This window comes from Gavialis gangeticus, unplaced genomic scaffold, assembly GCF_001723915.1.
Source record: "Gavialis gangeticus isolate Ggan-Ray unplaced genomic scaffold, GavGan_comp1, whole genome shotgun sequence".
Taxonomy (NCBI): Eukaryota; Metazoa; Chordata; order Crocodylia; family Gavialidae; genus Gavialis; species Gavialis gangeticus.
Window position 1 is genome coordinate 1,895,430 of NW_017728959.1, and position 20,295 is coordinate 1,915,724.

General features: G+C 46.5%; 1 protein-coding gene across 4 annotated transcripts in view; it reads left to right on the top strand.

Annotated features, from left to right (window-relative positions):
• Nucleotides 1-20,295, top strand: part of HIP1 (huntingtin interacting protein 1) — a 205,368-nt gene that overhangs the window by 83,230 nt on the left and 101,843 nt on the right. Inside the window, exon 1 of one of the 4 annotated variants that reach the window (XM_019509013.1) lies at nucleotides 30-390. The exons of the other annotated variants lie outside the window; for them this stretch is intronic. Coding sequence (XP_019364558.1) covers nucleotides 373-390 — 18 coding nt within the window. The 5' untranslated portion in view covers nucleotides 30-372. Of the gene's footprint in view, nucleotides 1-29; nucleotides 391-20,295 lie in introns of those variants that run through there. 4 annotated transcript variants of the gene reach the window in all.

Consider the following 20,295-nt stretch of genomic DNA (forward strand, 5'->3'; position numbering starts at 1 on the left):
TTCCTCTCTTCCACCCCCTGCCCCCCCTCCCTGTGCACGCCCGCTAAAGCTTTATTATCCTTTACTTCGCTTTGCTTTCATCAGAACCTTCCAGTTCCGTTCTGCCTCTTTTCTAAGCGGTCCCCGATCTCCAAGCTGGCCCCACTTTCACCCCTTCTGTCTCATTTTTCTGCCCCAGCATTTTCATTCCAACAGTGCTTGCTGATTTGCAGCGATGCCAGCAAGGAATTGTTAGAACCATATATTGAGCCAGAGAGCATCTGAGTGTTGGGGGAGAAGGGTTCTTTCATCCTGGATATTGTGATCTTCCAGCTTCAGGATTTCTGAGCAGGCCCTCTCCTCAAGGGGGGGAGTCAGGAGCAGACTTCAGCCATGGAGGTGGGCAAGATGGTAAGTGCTTTTAACTCACGTTTCCAGGCGCAGCATCCCTCTATCATGGGCTGGGTTTGCTCACTGAGCTCATTTTTAATCCCCTTTTTCCGAATGGAGATGTTGGAACACCCAGCATTTCGGATTGTTTCTCCCTTTAGTTCACGTTTATTTTGTTTTGTCATCATCCTTCATTCCCAACCTTTTTAACCCCTGTTGCATGTGCTTATGCTTGAGGCAGACTCTAAAGACTGATATTGTTAGGGCATGCAAGGGAAGGGGAGAGGCTCTAAGGGGAAGGCTCAGGAGTTTGCACACAGGTCATCCAAGTATGTTTCAAGTGCCAGTTCAGTGTCAGTGCTGTGTTTTGGGACCTTTAATCAAGCAATATTCCTTTTCATTGGAGTAATTGTAAGTTTTGGTTAATTAAACACCTTGAAATTTGGTTCCTGGTCTTTTAATAATTTAAGGGAAAAAACAGTTTATTTTTTGCATTTTGTTGTACAAGACATTGTGCTTTTTGCAATTGGGTGTTGTTTTAAGATCAACCCTCAAATGAGGGTCTCATTGTGTTTGGGTTTCTGCTCTTCCACCCAATTCAAGTAGAATACTAGGTGTTAGGATTCACCCTTGTCTGCCCATTTAACCTTGTTTTTCTCCTGTTGTCCAGTTAGCTTAATTCAGGTTGTTTGCTAGGGATTCAAGCCTCTGTGTATGATACATCTGTGAGTTCTTTATGCACGTTCTGTGCTTTGCAGGGAGATTTTGGAGTATAATGGAAGAGTATTTGAGTATAATGGTTTCTGCCTTTTGTCCAGAGCAAAAGGAAGTGCTGGATATAAAAGTCTTTCTGCTATAAGGTGGATTTGGTGATTAATGAGCCAGCTGGCAGGGTTGATTAATACACTGACCTTTCATCTTGGAAAAGAAGGCTTTCATCTGAACAGTGAATGGGTCCCTCGGGAGTTGAAGTGGCAGGGACCAGTGTAGGTTGGGGCCCAGATGCGGTGTCTGAGCCAAGTAGGTAAAGGGGAAGCTTGCACAGTGTGCATTCTGTGCAGGTCTTGTTCTTGGTCATTTTCATTTTTAAGATGATAAAAATCTAAATAAAGATCTCTGAAAAAAGAAAGGGCTGGCTTCAGTATTCCTGGGGGCCAGGCTGCCAGCTTCTAGTCTCCTAATGTGACCACCTCAGTAGTGTTGAAGCTCTTAAGTTACTGGCTTTTATCAGTTCCCAGGTATCCAGCTGGATAGTGCTTGGTACCTTAAATCAACCAGGGCATGGAATATGAATGCTCCTTGAATTTTTCACATCCACTTAATGCATTGGGGACCCTTTTCCTTTTAGGAAGATATGACTCCTTTACTTCTCACTAGGAGTTTGGGAGCAGGAGTTTGACAAAAACTCCTATAGCTAAATCAGTAGCCTACTTGTTAGTGTGCTGGATTAGCTGTCAAGTTTTTTCATCTCTGAGACCTTCTCAACATGCATTAATATATCTGAATTCAGGCTTAGGATCAGCTTAATTCAGAAACCTGCTGATAACCCAAGTAAATGAGGGATGTTCCTTTTGAGAGGAAGACTGTGGTTGTTTGGTTGATATTTAAATAATGTATAGCAGCATTTGAAGGTACAGTATTATTCAAGTACCAAGCATGGCTTGATTTGTATGTTCCCCTGGAAGGTATTTCGTAAAGTATCAGGCAGAATATACAGTTGGTAAAAATGTATGACTTGACATCCAAAGGGCAAGTTTCATCCCGAGTTCAGTGACCAGGAAGGACTGAAATATCAGTTCCTTTCTCAGCAGTATTTTGTTTTGACATCTCTTGTCTCCTTTGGAAATGGGATTCTTTTCTACAGAGATGTTAAGGAGTTTCCAGTCCCGCTCTTTTTCAGTAGCTCACACCCCCAACCTGGGAGACAGAGACAGAATAACTAGCTCCTGTTGTGTCCTGCAAGCACCAAGAATGCCCAAATGCTTGCTTTTGTTCAGTAGAAGCAGACTCCAGCTGCTGGTGTGATAAAGTACTGGGAATGCTTTGAAAGCTGAGGGAGGGTCTTTATAAGCATTGAGCCTAGAAAATGAAGGGGACCAGTACCCTTCCTTCCTGCAAACATAGATTAAGTGTAGAAATGTAAATGTAAGGCTCTTGGTTTATGAAATTTCCACATAAAATAAGGAATCTGGCTAATGTGCCTGGATAAAGCATCTGGCCACGCTGCTGAACTAGCTCTGCAACATGGGGCACCAGCATAACTGATTGGATGCTAGTGATGTCATACCCACATCAATTATTAAATAATAAGACCAGTGAGTGCTTTTCTGGGGCAACAGCTGCTATAAAGAAGTGCAGTAATGGCTCAGGATGCATTGCCTTAGAATGCCCTGGCTTGTGATCATCAAAAATAAGTGGCTGGTCCTTGCTTTGTCTTTTCTGACTTGTTTCAGAAGTTGCAGCGTTCCTTTGAATGTTTTAAGCTGTGGTGGGTAAGTGCAATACTAGTGATATTCAGTGCTGTGCAAACATTAAGCAGTGGGACTTTGCACACCACTGTAAATTTAATATTCGGTTATCCCATTTGACAGGTAAAGAACTGAGATCGAGATGTTGGCTGATTTTTCTGAGTGGAGCACCCAACTGTGTGTGGTATTGTCTTTCTTTCACCTATGCCCCCTCTTAGCCTCCTTTTTTAAGTCTGGGGCCCATGAAATGTGTGGCCATGTCCTTTTTGCTACCTATTGTGATGTTATCCCAATAGAAGGATGACATTTGATACACAGAAATACTTTTGATAATTCAAAAGATCTAGGATTTGGAAAGGGGGTCCTGCTCAAAACTAAGCAATAATATAAACTTAGTGTTTTGTTCTTTTCACTGGGAGGTGAATTCCCCTTCCGTTTCAAAGACATCATGGAAGACTCCAACAAGAGAAATATGACCAGATCTTGAAACTGCCAGCCCTATCCAGCAAACATCTTTCCTTCATCAAATTTCCAGATCTCCTTTCCTGTGCTGGTACTGCAGTCAGGTCACCAAGTTACTTGATTTGTAGGTTGTTAGCTAGTTCACTTCTCTAGAGATTTGTTTTGGCCCAACAAATCGTCTTTTGAAAAGATGTTTAAGACAAGCTGTAGGCATGCAATACTGTTACTTGTGGGATCCCAGTTTTATTCTGGATGTAATTTTATTTCTAGGATGTTGCTGGTCACCAGAAGACTGCCTAGTGGAGCTAGTAGCTTCCTGTGCTCCTGTAGTAACTAGCCACTCTTCCTGTAGCTATAAGGGAGAGGTTTTAAAGGGTTGTCACATACTGATCCATCCATACCACTGCTGCTGTGCTTTATGCAAAGAGGACACATTGGCCCCTTAAAGTTCTGTTAAACCCCCTTGTGCAATCTCCTCTAGGCTCTATTACAGACTCTCAGCTGGCATCTCTAATAACTGCTGCTTCAACTTGAAGCATCAGTTAAATTTGAGTCTTTTAGGACTGAAAATTGTTAGACTGTCATTAATAAGGACATGGTTTTATAAACTCCTCTTACATTTTTTTTGCCTGGACAGTGCTTGGGGCCTGGGGCTGGTTGCAGGGCCTCGGTGGGGAGCAGGATGGAGCTACGCATGGCTTATTCAGGAGGCAGTGGGAGGCTGGCTCCCCACCACTGTGCGCACTCCCAAGGGAGACATGGGGGGCTCCCTGCCCTGCTGCCCTTTCCCCAGGGCCTCCACAGCCCAAACCATCCTATACAATTCCAGTGTGGGACCTGGCGCAGCAGGGCAGGAAAGCTCAATGCTGCTGCCGTAAGCTGAGCATCGCCATGGCCACGCACCCCCTGCCCACCTGGCAGCAGCTGGAGGCGCAAATCCGTGTCATCGCTCCTGCTGCTGCTGAGCGGGCAGGGGGTGCTTTGCTATGGTGGCATTTGGCTTGTGGCAGTGGCATCGAGCTTCCCTTCCCCACTTTGCCCTGCCATGCTAGGTCCCACCCACTGGGCCACAGAGGCCCCAGGGAAGGGCAGGAGGGTGGAGAGCCTGAGTCCACAGCGGGTAGCCGGCACCCATACCGCCCCCACCCCCCACAAGCTCCACTGTGGCCATGCTGCCGGTGGGGGAGGGGGAGCTGGGCTCCACTCCACCGCAACAGTCGCTGCCTCCCATGGGTGGCAGCTGAGCCTCAGGCACTGCTGCAGTGGGGAGGGGACTGCAGACCTGGGTCCCTGGCCCTGTGGCCCTGGCAGTTGGGGGTCCCCTCCATCAGGGCAGAGGGCTGTGGGTGGGGAGTGAGAGACTAGCAGGGCCAAGGGCCTGTGGGTGGCAAGTGAGGGGCAGGTTCTGAATGGCTGTGGATGGGGTGTGAGGGGCACCAGCGGGGGTGGAGGGGCTGCTGGTGGGGAGTGATGGATTTTGGGTTTTTAATCAGAATTTGCGGGGTTTATCAGAGAATTTGCAATTTTGAAACAGAGAAAACCAGGTTCCCTGCTGATAACAACCAGCCATTGCCTCAACTAATTCTCCAGCTTTTACTATCACCACTCCCACTAGAATTCCCCCTTCTTACTGAGGTTGCTAGTAAATGCTCCTATGCCAGACTTTCTTTAGCCTCTTCTACTTCTTCCTTGACTGTCAAAAGCAGCAGAGAGGTCAGTCAGACTTTCTTTCTGAAAATTGTTTCCTCTCTCAGCCTTTTTCAGGCTTTTCCATCATTCAAGTCTTTTATTTTGACGTGATGATCTGCAAGCCAACTTCACAGGGAGATAAGTTTGGTTCCTCATACCTACAGATTTTGGGATACACTGTGTCTATAGTTCCACATGGATTCCTCTCTCTAGGACAAACAGAGAGAGAAAGAAGGTTTTTTATACCCTCATTCCTGAGTTCCTCCAATGAGAGGGAGAGACAGGTCTCCCTTTTTTTTTTTGACTGCTGTTAATAATTCCATGGCTCACAATGCAGACTTTATGGATCTTACCTAGGGGTTTATAGGAGGAAGTGTACACACAGAAATCCTGTTACTGTTAAGTAACCTTTTTACTGATAAAACCTTGAGACCTCATCCCACTGGTTTCACATGGTTACAGTAATATTTTCTGTAATAGTCATTATTACCAATCATACGGTGGAAGTACAGTTCCGTTTCATGGTTTGTGATTCTCGTACCTTGTCTTGCCTTTTTCATTAAGACGTATGGTGACAATAGGTCAAAAATGATATTAACCTTAAGTCAGTGATCTCTTTCTGAGCTATGTGAGATGGAATCTGAAACCAATGATATTTTCTCTGCAGTCCATAGTAACCCCTTCTTGGTTTTCAGCTGCCTGCCTACAAGGTTTCTTCTTCTGATACCCACAAGTTGTTTGTTCTGGAGGCCTTTTCCTAGTTTAAAAGCCAGTGAATGTCTGTGTCTGTGCTGTGCTGCCCACCTACTCTTGCAGTGTTTTGAAGGTTTTTATTAAGCTCTGTTGCACTTACTGCTGTTGAGCATATATTTGCAGAGCCATACACACACACAGGATGCAGGATTTGCTCCAACTGAATCTGGCCTTGCATTTCCTTCTGACCCCTCACCTCCTAGCCAGGTGAGGGGTCAGAACCCTTGCAGCTGATTTGGGGAGCCTCTTGTCCCTGCTGACAGAAACTGGAAGTGTAATCTAAAGCATCAACAGAGCTACCAGAAGCTGGAGCATGCAAGCATGCTATCAGCTGAGCCCCACATGCTCCAGCATGTCTGCTTTCATGTCATGATTTCTTTCAGGAAGCTAATGGAGGTGGATAGTATCCTTCCTGTGATGGGGAACATCACCAGGATCAGGAGCTGTCAAAGCCCAAATGTTTTGCCTTGCTGGGTCAGGTTACTTGGCCTCTCCTTTCTTTCCCTAGCAGCTGCATTAGGTACTCTATAGGCCACACTTTTTGACAGGAGGCACTGTTCTGATGTCAGATGTTTTATCTTGCTTGTTTATACAGTCCTTTCCAGTCCCCAGTTTGTCCTTCTTCTTTTTCTTTTCTCTGTTGAGATCTGCCAAAATCAAGAGCTTAGTAACACTAGTAGCAATAACTGTCTTTTCTTGTCTTCCTCTCATCAGAGAGAGCTCTATCTGTCTCTGGAGCTTTAAATATTAAGGCAAGGCTCAAACTGGGCCAGCTCAGCAGTTCAGCATTTTATTCTTCAGAATATACATTTTCATTTGAAAAGTAAGTCATTGTTCATCACAGATGTGAGCCAAGCATCAACCGATGAAGCACTATTTCAGCATGTCTGGAGCTCCAGGCAGAAAGTAAGTCCTGAAGGAAGCAGAATTGCCCTATGCATCCAAATCAAGTATTACATTTGCAGCTGAGACTGACTGCCTAAATAAGGAAAGGGATGATCCTCTTGGGAAGAACTGCATGGATCTGCTATCTGTATCTAGTATCTGCTATCTCTGATACACAGAACTCTGTTTGCAAGTGGAATTGGGAAGAATATTTTTATTTGTGTCCAAATTGAACCCCTGGCTGGGAGAGGGCTCCAGCATGAGGTGCGTCTGGTACAGTCTAATATCCAGGGATGAACTCTGGGTAGGTAGCTTGTTGTTTCCCCTTTCCTTCTCTGTTCCAGGAAGAATTAAGGCTCAGCTGAGACGTTTTCAGTTTTCTTCATCCTCATTGGGCAACTGTATGTGTCACCTGCCTCTGTGTGGTCTGCTGTGGCTTCATTTCCTTTGTGTTTGCACTGTGTACAAACCAGGATGGTTCTCTTTTCTTGGTGCTACTATATACGGTCATACGGGCTGTGTGGCTGTCCTGCTTTATAAGAGTCTCCTCCAAACATTCCTTTGAGACGAGCTGCAGGCAGAGTGGAAAAATTGAATCTGCCAGAGGATGCAGGGGGGCACCCCCTCTTCTTACCATAAGAGCACTCCACTCCTAAGTGTGATGCTAATTATTCCAAGCATTATCCAGGATAGATTGTTTTTGGGGGGGGGTTAGCACTTGGTGGAGGAAACCCTTTCTGAGACTGTACAATTGAACAGCTGCCTGAATATGCATGATTTGTCTTTGGCTATTCATTGGCAATTTACATATTTAAAGAGAGAAACTTAAATTGAATGAGTTGCAGTTGATGCTTTTTAAAGAGACCAGTGCCTCCAGCCCTACTTTTTCATGGGAGAAATGCCCCTTATAGAATCAGAAAAATATACCTGGAAGGGACCTCCATAGGTCATCTAGTCCAGCCCCCTACCTGAGGCATGATCATATTCCTTTCCAAACCATCCTATACAAATCTATTGTTTAACTTATTGGTAAAACTACACAGTCAAACCTGACACAAAGCCAAAGATGTAATACCCTAACCTGCCACAAGTGAAGCAGGGGTACCACTGTGGCTACTACCCTGCTGCTGTAAAGGTTGTTAACACAAGAGATCTCAGGAAGAGGACCACGTTCCCCAGTACAGAAGAAGGCAACTACTCCTGCCCCCTGCCCTGCCCCCCAGTCCATATCAGTTTGACTGTGGGGTAAAATTCCTTCCTGCTTCCAAATATGGCAATCGGTCTGACCTGAGGGGAAGGGAAGACCCTTAAGTCCCAGCCTCTAAGTCTCAGCAGGAGCATTGTCACACCCCAGTCAAAATCCCTACCCTTAGCTGCAGCCAACACCCAATGCCTCTGAAGGAGGCTTTGAAAACCCCTGACACATGCCTCACCCCATGCCACAAGTCTGCTATACTTTTGTAGAGCCAGGGAGGGAGGGAAGTTTAGTAGATAAAGGCATTTTAACTGGTAACACCCTTAGGCTCCACCCAGCCACCACTCCCCACATTGCTCTGACTGCAGTAGCAGCCAAGGTCTCCAGCCTCCCCCTCCTTTCTCTGGCTTTCACTACCTGCCCCAGCCTCAGGGGAGGGGACCCTGCAGTATGGGATGGTGCAGACTGCAGCCTGGGTTCCCTGCATGGTGTGGTGCAGCACGGAAGCCCATGGCTGGGGACCTGAGGGTAAGGCCAGAGCACCTATGCAGTATGCAGCCCATGGGTGTCTGCAGCTTGAGCTGGTGTGGCCCAGGAGACGCTTGGCCTGCAGCAACCTAGAAACTGGACAGCCCTGTAATTATCATTTTATTGGGATGTCCTATAGAACTATAGTCTTTTAGGGTTTCTACTTCTGTGGTGTGTTTATGGGCTTGTTTGAAAGCAGTTTTCTGAAGAAACTAGCAAATTGGCTGCCAAGAATGATGGGAGGGAGAGGGCGGGGATAGAGTGTCACCACCCACCACCCTGCGCTGCCACCGCCTCCCAGGAGCAAGCAGTGGGGGAGGAAGCTTGCCCCGCCATCCCCTCCATCCCCACTGTTATCACAGTGCTCCACCATCCCACTCTCCCCGCCATTTCCTCCGTCCCCCTCTGCCAGCACTCCACGCTGCCTCCAAGGAGCAGGGCCTCCGTCCCCACTGTCATGGCTTCACTCCGCAGAGCAGTCTGTGTGGAGCACTCTGATTGGTTGTTTCAGTAAATATTATGATTGTGATTGGCTGCTGAGACAACCAGTCGGAGTGCTCCAAGAGTGTTACAGCTGGACAGACAGATACACAGACAGATGGACTAAGCCCTTATATATATATATATATATTTCCTTCTTAAGGAAATGCAGACTAGATGAAGGTGAATACGGAACTGGTTGGGCCATTGTGCTCACTGAGCTTCAGTGCCTTAGTGTGTAGCTGGGAGGAAATATCAAGAGGGCTTCCCCAGGATTCAATCCTGGGTCTGGTATTCTTCAGCATCTTCATTAATGATTTGGATGATGGGATTGAGTTCACACTTAGCAAATTTACAGATAGCATCACGTTGGGTGGAATTGCAGTCACTCAGGATCTGGGGCAGAGCTAGGATCCAGAATGACCTGGATAGACTAGAGAAATGGTTCACAATCAATGAGATGAGATTCAACAAGGACAAGTGCAGAGTTCTGCACTTGGGAAGGAATAATTGCATGTATAAATTTAAACTGGGGAATGACTGGCTAGGCTGCAGTATTTCAGAGAAGGACCTGCGAGTTACCGAATGCTAAATATGAGCCAACAGTGTGCTCTTCTTGAATAAATACTGACAGCATACTGGATTTTGTTAGCAGGCGTGTCACTTCCAAATCAAGGGAAGTGATTCTCCTTTGTTCAGCACTGGTGAGGCCTCACCTGGAGTATTGTGTTCAGTTTTGGGCCCCACATGTCCAGATGGTTGTGGACTGATTGGAAAGAACCCAGTGCAGAGTGACAAAATTATTAGAATAAGTAAGATTTAAGAGGACTGGCTGAAAGACTTGGGGGTATTTAGCCTGGAGAAAAGAAGACTAAGGAGGGATTTGACAGCAGTCTTCAAATACCTGAAGGGTGACTGTAGAAAGGATGGAAATGAGCTTTTCTCTGTGGCTCTAAGGGACAGGACTAGGAGCAATGGGCTCAAGCTGCAGCAGAGGAAATTTTGGTTGGAGATTAGGAAGAACTTTCTGACTATGAGTATGGTGAAGCTACCTAGAGCAATTTTGAAGTTCCATCCCTGGAAATTTTCAAGAGCAAGTTGGACAGCTGGGATAGTTTAGTCAGGGATGATTCTGCCTTGAGCAGGGAGTTGGACTCGATGACCTTCTGGGGTCCCTTCCGTCCTACTTTGCTATGATCATCCTTAACTAGCCATTTTTAGAAAAGCACTAAAGAAAAATGAGAAACATTACTAAGAAGATTTACATGAGGGTTTTACTCAGTTTTTCCAAATAATTTGTGATGGTGCAGAATTCCTTAATTTACACTCATTTCCTTTCTGAAATAAAAGGAGACATAAAAAGTCTCCTTGCAGCCTCTAGATAGTGTCCTTTGAAATGCATGAGTTCCAGGCTTGTAATTTATTTTAGAGGGACATGGACACTTGTGGATGTATATGGCAAATTTGGGAGTTTTATAAACTCTGTGTCTGCGTGTGCAGGTTTGCAAGATAAAGAGAAATGTATAGATGCAAGTGTGAGGAAATCTTTTTTATCATGTTCCAAAATCCCTCTGTAATTTTTTCTCTGTTACAAACTTTCTTGCAGTTTTGGGCCTCTGTCCCTTCTGCTGGTATCTGCTACTACACTCATGGATAGAGAGTTTCTGTGATTGCTCTGAGTTTTTTCATGGGTTTCCCATGGTGAATGCATTTGGATCTTGTAACTGCAGTCCCCCTCTGTCCTGTTACAGCAGTTGTTTCAGATTTATCTGTCTCTTTACGTATTTCCTGTGGTTAGGGCTGGTTTTCAAGTGCTAGCTGCTATTTTTTTTTTTACCTTTGTTTCATTTTTATTTCCACAGAATAGTCAGGAAAGGGCTGCTTCCTTGCCTACTAATCATTCCCTTCCTGGGAAGCCAAACAGAATTATCTGTTTCCCATTGTCCTCTGTGGTCACCAGAACTGCTGCTTCTGATTGGCTGGAGATGATGGAACGATGTATTTCCAGCAGGGGTTTTCTGCTTTCTTCATTATGTTTATCATGTATGCAGATTCTGTCAGGTGCTGAGCATCTTCTGTTCTCATTGAAGTTAATGCAGTTTAAGGTTCTCAGCACATTGCAGGCTTTGCCCCTCCATAACTAATCATACGTGTTAGTCTTACAGTAGGAGGTTTGGCATCATGTTCAGATTTGCTCTGATATCTGAACTGTTTATCAAAGGACATTGGCCTGGAACATGTAAGGCTGATTATGTAGTGCTTAGGCAGGGGAGTGTGATTTATAACTTGGGTTCTCCCATTAAATCTCTGCATAACCCAAGAAACATCTCTAAATGAAATGTTTAGATTTCATAAAGAAGTGGTTCCCAACCTTTTAGGGTCAACCCTCCCCCTCCCATCCTGCTCTCTCCTAGTAGACTTGAGGCATCCTTTGAAAAATGCCAGCTCTTAATTTTTTACATGGCTTTTGACGGAAAAAATAATAGAACAATTATTCTGTTACAAAGAACTCAGAAAGACCACGACAGGTGTGAAGGTTGTTGACACTATGGATTCCTGTGTGAAATTTCTGGGTTTATCTTAGGAATCATGTGTGGGTGTTTGCATACCTAACAGTGCTAATATTGTGTGATACCCCACAACAATATGATGATGAGCTTTTGGCATATACACAAGAATGCAGAATCCTGTTGCTGCAACCCAGGGTACATGTCACGCTGGTTGAGAATTGCTGTCGTACACTTGGTGTCTTTGGCCAGAATGAGTTTCGTGTTGGACAGTTTCAAATGTCAGTTGGATCTGTGGTTGCTCAGCTCCTTTGAAGTCGCCTGAGGAAGCATGGGAGTGAAATCAAGCCACAGCAAAAACTGTTTAAGTAGAAGGAGAGGACAGGCCTTGCACACTTTGCATAGCACATAGGTGGGCAAAATACAGCCCATGGGCCAGATCTGGCCCACCAACCTATGGTGGATACCTCAGCCAGATCCAACCTCCCATCCTTCCTGTGATGGGTACTTTGACCTGGTTTAGCCCAGGAATGGGAGGCAGCCCAAGTGGTGGGACGTGTAGCCAGTCCAGCTGCACCTGAGCATGTGGTAGGGTGAAAGCAGCATGGCGGCTGGACTTACTTCCTGGCAGCCCCTGCCGCGGTGGCTCACCCTTCCCAGCTGCTTCTGCCAGTGTTTCCAGTGCTGCCGGACCTGGCCATGCTGCCTAGACGCCCCAGCCAATGCACCCCACACCTGCCACTGGAAGTACCAGATGGAGCAGGTGGGTAGGGTCCTGATGGAGACTGGCCCAGGACCCCTGCAGGCAGGGGGGTTTCAGCTGAGTGGATGGGATGGGGCTGTGGGTGGAGGGGGAGTGGCATCTGGGAGTGGGATGAGTGGGTGGGGACGGAGGAGGCCAGGAACAGGGTCATGGGGCAGTGACAGCATGGGGCCAAGGCCCAGGGCAGAGCTGCAATCTGCTCTCCACATGTCTGCCTGCAGAACCAGCACCCATCACAGGAACATGTGGGGACCAGGTAGCTGCTCTGCCCTGACAGCAGCCCCATGTTGTCACTGGCCTGCAGTCCTGCCCACCCACCCACAGCCCCATCCCATCCTACTGGCTGAGTACACCTTGCTTGCAGAGGTTCCAGGCCAGTCTCCATAAAGACCCCACCTGTCTGCTTCATCTAGTGCCCTCAGCAGTGGGTGCAGGGTAGACAGGTCCAGGGCTGGATAGGATCAATTGCTCCTCCCCCTGCCAGACTGGGTCACCACCCCTGCCCCTCTCCTCCAGCCCACAAGAGCTCACTAGAACTAAATTGCCCAATCCAACCCAAATAATTGCCTACTAGTGGCATAGTAGATGCTGTTGAAGTGAGCAGGAAAACAAATGCACATAGCATTGACCACCCTAACAGTAAGTTGACCAGACAAGATGATGTTCTAGTCACAGTACCCTGGGGCAAGAATTTAGGTAACACATTTCCTATCCTGTTGTAAGTGACTTCTTGCTCCTCTTACTGAGGAACCTGGGGTTTTTGTTGCATGGTGGTTAGTTCTGTTCTGGTAACACTGGCATTTTCATGACCTTGCTTGGAATGAGCTTGCAGCAATAAAATGCCACTGTTTTAGCTACTGTTGCACTGAGGCCCCATTTATGCTACAAGCCTAAAGTGTCTGGGGACCTGTTGCAACACTGTGCTCCAACTTCGTTATAACATGTATATGTATAATATAAGCATTGGTTTATTCAGAGCTTGACAAAAGCTCTTGTGTATTCTGAACCTATTGAAGTCTTCGGACTAGATTGTAATTTAGTTATGAGGATGCTGTTATTTCTCAGTTACTTTATAGCCTTTCGCTATGTTGTAACCCAGGCCCTTGACTCAGTTTTTATTCTTGTTGCACAAATGAGTCAGGTGAGCTAATCCAGTTTCTACTCCTCGTTCCCTTTCAGAGTTCCTGAGCAGCATTGTCTGAAAAGAGGAACTGACAGGCAGCATCTCCCATAAAGGAAGAGGTTCAAATTAGTTGTCAAAGCAGCCCTGCTGCATAGGAGACACTTCTGCCCAGTCTATGGGTATTTTTAGGGCACTCCAGCAAGGAGCTACCCTGTCATTTCCAGATTTCACCCCATGACAGTTTCTGCAGGAAGCTGACTGAAGGGTTGCCACTTTTGCCTGGATTCTCATGTGTGCTAAAAGCTCATCATCCTGTTGTACTCCATGGTTAATAGGATTGAGCACTTTTGATTACATCCCAGCCTCACACAGCCTGTGAAGAATGCCAGCATAATACCTCTTCCCTATTAATATATAGTTTCTGTAAGTCCAGCCGGGAGACAGGTTCTCTTGTAGCCCTGTCTGACATACTGAGAACTGCTGTGGAGAGTGACGTATCTTGCAGCAGTTGTGAAGTCATTAGCAAGGAGGTTTCTAATGCAAGTAGCTGGGGCAAAGAAGTCTCCCAAAATGGAAAGTATGATTGTGAAGGGAGGCAGTCAGAAGCCTGTCCATTAATGACAAAGGGTCTCTTGGTAACTCCCTGACTGAAGCTAAGGGATGGATGGTAGAACAGGGATCTCTTCGTCAGCTTGAGGAAGAAGTTAAGTGATAAGGCTATGGGCACTGTGGGAGACTTAGTCATAGTCTGGCAGGGTCTGAAATAGCTCTTTGCAGCAAGGCTGCTTTCAGTTGAAATGTATCCAGCCTTAATGGCAGGCTGACTTCCATGCCTGTCAAGTTAGGAAGTTTATTTGGTTCTTAAGACAGGGAAGAATTTTGCTGAAAGATCCTTCAGTCTTTTTAATGCAGTTTTGTAGCATCACATTTTAAGGTTATATTTGCAGCACTACTGCCAGCTCGGGGCATGATTTGCCTACGTCTCTTCAAGATGCCTGTTCCATTAACGTATCCCTTCTGCCCTGTTTGTAGTTGGCAACTCCCTGCCCCTTTGTTTTCTTATTGCAAGTACCACTGCCTTGTCCAGACACTAAGCCTGCAGCAGTGTAAGTCTCCCTAGAGGTAGAGAGGACTTAGCTTTGCATGTGCCCCTTCACTGAGCTAGTTATGCTGAACCATCTCTCCTCACAAGCTCTGTATTCTGAGGAGCCTGCCTAGTATCTTAGAGAGAGTGCACTGGGTTAGGATAAATCAGTGATTTTTCAAGCTTTTTTCTTTTGTGGATCCCTACAAAATTTCAAATGGAAGTGCAGCCCCCTTTGGAAATTTTGAATGGAGGTGTCACTTTGAATTGTAAGTGTGGATATTCGTATACTTTTGATTGATCATAGTCATCTTTTGTAGACCTCTTAGACAGTCTGGGGGGGTCCTAGGAGTCTGTGGACCACAGGTTGAAAACCAGTGGGATAGATGCTTTACAAATACTGTGCTGCTTTCCTACAATGGGCAGAGCCCAGCTTCTGCCAAGCAGTCCTTCTGCTTTGGAACTCACCAAGGTTGTAACTAGTGGTGAATGCTGACAATGTCCAGCAGCGCTGATGATTCCAGAAAGCATTTGGCATTCAGTTGGGTGTTACGCTGAATGGAAGACCTACAGTAGACAGCTGCATTGAAAAAGCAAATCTATATCCAGAGCTTAAATAAAAGGAGCATCAAATCCTGGAGCACCAAAACGTGGTTCCCCTTAGATAATCAAAGGTAAAGTGCATGTGGGTGGGAAGATGCTAGCTTTACCTAATAATGTCATGGCTGCATTGGCTGCTTCTGCAGAGGTGGTTCCTTTCCCACTAAAGACCTTTTCTTTATGTGATAGTCTGGTCAATTAACTATTAAACCTGAATTTTGGGCCCTGGAGGACACATGATAGAGGTATACAAAATAATGAAGGCTACATTATAGATCTCGCTGTGAAGCACCCGACGATGGCCAGTGTCAGAGGAGTATTGATTTCCCTCTGTGTTCAAAACACAGAGCTCCCAGTCAGCCTTGTCCTCCTACATCAGTTTAGTTGGGAATAATTTCAGAGACTTTTGGTTTCCCCAAAAGCTTTTTGTGATAGTTTTTTCCTCTCAGAGGCCTCCTGGAAAGTATTGAAATGGTGCTAATTCCCACTTACTGCACTGCTGCTGTGAATCTCAGGACTTTTCAGGGTGATGAACTCCCAGTTCTGGCTTGTCTGCCCTGCTTAGTTGATTTGTTAGACATTCTTACTTCAAAAGAGAGTTAATTATTAATTAAACAGAAGAGACAACAGGAGCCAGATTGAACGTTTCTCTTGTGTAACCTAGCTTCCAATATGGATCAGAAAATCTTGCAATGCTGGGAGGGAGGATAGGCATGGTGTCCTCAAAAGGCACAATAGGGCATTTGTGGGATACTGAGTTACCCACTGGTTTCCCCATACATCAGTGGGCTAGTGATCAATGCTGCAGAGGCTTCAGCTCATGATCTCATCCGAGGTATGACCTTGGGGCTTTGTCGTGAGATACGATGGGTGTGTGACTGTACAGAGCTCACTCGGCACTTTATGGGCAGTTCCTGTCCAATGCTTCCCCATACACTCAGCAAATTTTTTTTTTTTTTTTGGATTGGTAGAGGCAGTATTTGGGGAGGATGTGGGAGGGGCTGTCAGGATAAAGCTTGCCTTCCTGTGGGTTACTGGTGATAATTGCCGCTCCGGAACCAGCTTCATACAGAGCTGCTGGAGCAGGAAGCTCTTTACAATGCCACTCTTTCAGTGGAACACTGAAAGGTCCCAGTCCCTTGCAGCTCCAGGAAACCCTTGGCCCTAAGAATGCTGAGTTCTGTACATATTCTTTCCTAACCTTCCGGGAAAGAAAGTGGCTCCCATGGAGGCGAGAAAATGAGGCTCCCTGTGCTCCATACTTTGTGGCTTTCACTTGCCACAGAATGCAGCCAGAGAGATCTCATTCACCCAAGTGCAGCTGCACTGAATTCCTTTTAGGCAAAAAATGTGTCAAAGTGATACTGTTTCTTTCAGCTGTGTCTGTTGCCTCAGTCAACCCTCAATCCTGACTAGCAACATTGCACTCTCCAGCAACCCCTACTTCTGCACAAAAACAATTAAAGGATCTTCTCAGCAGTGACTGACTCTGCAAGGGTCCTATTTAATCTTGTTCAATCCAGAATAATCCAAAGAACCCTCAATTCTGGTGCTCTGTACAGCCCTTGATTGTACCACTCCCCTGCAGTGGAATCAGATGGCAGGCTTGGAGATATTTTTGGCATGGCATTGAAATGATAGAGGGTGGTAGGAATTCACTAAAATTAAGCTGCCAGCAATAGCTCATTGGCAATAGCAAGATCACAATGCTGTGGGCTCAACGCTCTAATTAGGTTTGTGCTTTTGTTCTGAGTTCTGTGGTTTTAGGTACTTTACTACCTTCTAGATCAGGGGCAGGCGATTAGTTCAGGTGGAGGGCCACTTAACAAGTTTTGGCAAGCTGTTGGGAGCCGCATAGGTAGGTCCGCCCCCTGACAGTTGCCCTGCCCCCTGGTCGTCACACTGGGACCAGAAAACCTGCCCCCTAACCCCTGACCTTTGCCACTGGAAGTCCCTCTCCTTCCTGCCCCCCCCCCCTCCTTTTGGGAGGGGGGGGTTGTTATCTTAGGAAAAAAAAAAACCATACACTGGAAGTCAAACATCTACTATAATATATTTTAATTTTATTACAAAAAATATTTGTCATAACGTGATTGTGTACTGTATATATAAGGGATTGCATAACAACTCAAAAATAAAGTGTCACTCTTTTATAGTGTATGTATGGTGGGGTGTGAGAGTGTGTGGAGGGGTTGAGAGGCTGTGGCTGTGTAGGGGGGTATAGGGTATGTTGGGGTGTAAGTATATATCAGTGGGGATTGTGGGGCAACCCAGTGGGTCTGGGTGTGTGGGGTATGAGGGAGGGTGGGGGGTGTAGGGACCCCCCCCCACGCACTACCCTCACGGCATGCAGCCCCAGCTGCTGGTAGCAGCAGCAGGTGGGGAGGTCAGGACACTCATGCCTGGCACAGGCGCCCAGTGGGGCATGTCTCCGGCCAGTGCTATGCAGGGGGAAGGACTGCAGCCTTCCCGGCTGCCTCTATTGCTGGGGCTCCGCACCATGTGCCTGCAACTCCAACACTTGCAGCCGGAGCTTGCTGCCTCCTCCGCCCCTTGCTGCGCAGGTCCCTGCACTCTGCTAGGAGTGGAGGTAGCCCCACCCCCTGCTTCTCCATGGCATCCAGCACGGGGCTTCCCCGTTACAAGGGTGGAGCTGCAGGCACGCAGCATAGAGCCCCAGCGATAGAGGGAGCCAGGCAGTCCCTCCCCCCTTGCAGCGCTGGCCAGAGCTGTGCCCCACAAGGTGCCTGTGTCAGGCACAAGCATCCTGACCTCCCCATCTGCTGCTGCTGCTGCTGCTGCTGCAGCAGGGGCTGCACACCTTGGGAGGACTGTGGGGGGGCGGGGGGGTCCCTACACCTCACACCCTGCCCAGCTGAGCTCCGTACTCCCGCAGGCTCTTTTCAAGCTGTTGGATCCAATTTCTGTCATGGACTTTGATGCCATGGTGGAGATGATGATGCCACTTTTTACAATCACTTGCCAAGGTTTTCCATTGGTTAGGATTGATTCCAAATGCCTTCATATCTCATTTGCATGTGTCTTCATAGCGAAGCTTGGGACATTCTTGTTCCCTCCAGTAGTTCCCCATATAGTATGTCCTTGGGTATGTGTCTATCTTCCAATCTGCTCAGGTGGCCTAGCCGGGGCAGTCATCTGTGTTTGGGTAAGGCTGTCAAACTTAGTAAATTTGCCTTCTGAAGAACCTCTGTGTTGGTAATTTTATCTTGCCATTTGATGTTGAGTATGCAGCATAAACAGTGCAGGTGGAAGCTTTTTAACCTTTTCTGTTGGTGTGCATAAGCTGTCCATGTTTCTCCACCATACATGACAGTGCTGAGTATGAAAGCTTTGTACACTAGTATTTTGGTCTTGGTGGTAAGCTTTGAGTTGTTCCATTCTCTTTTAGTTAGCCTGCTGAAGGTGATGTCAGCCTTTCCAGTGAAAACATTTAAGTTCTTCATCCAGTGAGAATTGGTAGTCACTGTAGAGCCTAGGTAGCTGAACTTTTGGACTACTGCCAGCTCGTTCTCATTAAGGATGATTGATGGATCTTGTGGAACTCCCTGTCCTAGTACAACTGTTTTCTTTATGCTGATGGTGAGAGCAAATACCTGGCAAGCTCTTGAGAGGCAATCTATGAGTTCATGTAATAGATCTTTGTTTTGGGGTATAAGAGTATCAGCATCAGTAAATGGAAGCTCCCTGGTAAGCACCTTTCTAACTTTAATCTTTGCCTTAAGCCCTGACAGGTTGAAGAGTTTTCCATCCAATCTTGTGTGGAGGTTCACTCTACCTTCTGTGTCTTTAAATGTGCAGGAAGCCAGACTTAATGGTGTAACAATCCCTGCTGCTTTTAAAATCTATGAATCCTCTACAGTCCTAAGTACCTTTTCTTCCAAGCTGATCTGACTCCCCTTCCTCAGAGAAGAACCTAATGGTGCCTGCATTGCTTGAGACAAAAGAAAAGCTGGGAACATTTGCACAGAGGGGTGTGTGTATATATCTTTATTTCACCTTCACATAAATTGGAACCTACTCTGCTCAAGCATCCCAGGGCAAGAAAAAAAAGTCTCTTGGGCTCAGATATAGTGGAAATTTTCAACACTAAAAGGACCTTCTTTGCAGTATTCCCAGTAACTGAAAATTGTGGGTTAAAATGGAAACATGTTTTCAGCCTTAATTAGAGTTTTTGCTGCCTACGAAAGTGGCAGACATCTGCTGTGAGCTCTGATGTGGGCAGTGCTTTGCAGTATGCGTCTGCTGCGACCTGGTACATACACTCTTTGTGTGGATGTTAATGGGTTTAGTGCACGTTTTTTGTTCCTATACAATACAGGGAAGTAGCTTCTGGTCTGAGGTTCTGGCATGTCTTCTGTTTTGATAAAACCATAACAGGTCCATCCTTGGAGATTAAGGATGTTACTAGGATTCAGGAAGGACTATAAATGAATAAGGCATTAGGTTGGAATTTATCCTGCTGTTTTAGTTGGTCTGAGTCAGTAATTAACCACTTGTGACTGCACTGAGACAGCCTACTTCTCTTGTTAGTTTACTGTGGACCCTCTGCAACAGAAGCATCAATGTGAGCATTAATCTCACATTCTACATCTTTGAAGTGCTGTGCCAGCATTAAGTAGCTGTGAGCTGGGGCCCACATGAAAATTAGCTCAGTTTAACCAAATGGGATTCTGATCCCACTTGGTTAAATTGGTGCCACCTTTTGTATGAACATTTGGGAACCAGAGCAAGTAGCTCTGAAAGTGATTTTGTTAGAAACTGATATGGTCAGTTTCTAACTACTTCATAATTCTTTCTGAGAGAGGTCAGTATTGTCTCTGTGATATCCTTGGGGAGACAGGCTCAGAGAGGGGCAGTGTATAAGGCCATATTTAATGAGCAGGCCTGGGAAGAAGCCAGCTGTGTGCATGCTCTACTAAGTAATGCAGCCCAGTCTTCTGCAGCAAGTGTCCTTACCTTTCCCATTGTTTTCCTGTACATTGGAAAGCATGTGCCTGGGCTGCCCATTTGATATTGTGCCATGTCCTGGAAGATGTTTCCAGCACCCACCACAATGCTGAGCGTTTAGCAGCAGACAGGTCCAAGCTCTGCCCAGCACATTCCCAGAAAGGTAATACAGACACACTAGCTGCAGTTGACTGTGCCAGACTGATGCGTAAAGCCTCTTCTAGCAGCTTGGACTGGGAGATGGGCAGGCTGTAGCAGTGACACAAGGCCATTGTTTTTTAATCTGCCGCCTCTTCCTCTTCTGAATCCCTCCTGGCAGAGCTGGCCTGAGCAGGGTGTGGGGCCCGGGACAAATCATGGATGTGGAGCTGCTGCTCCGCCCAGCTTCATGACACTGCTGCTCTGCAGGCCCCCCCCCCCC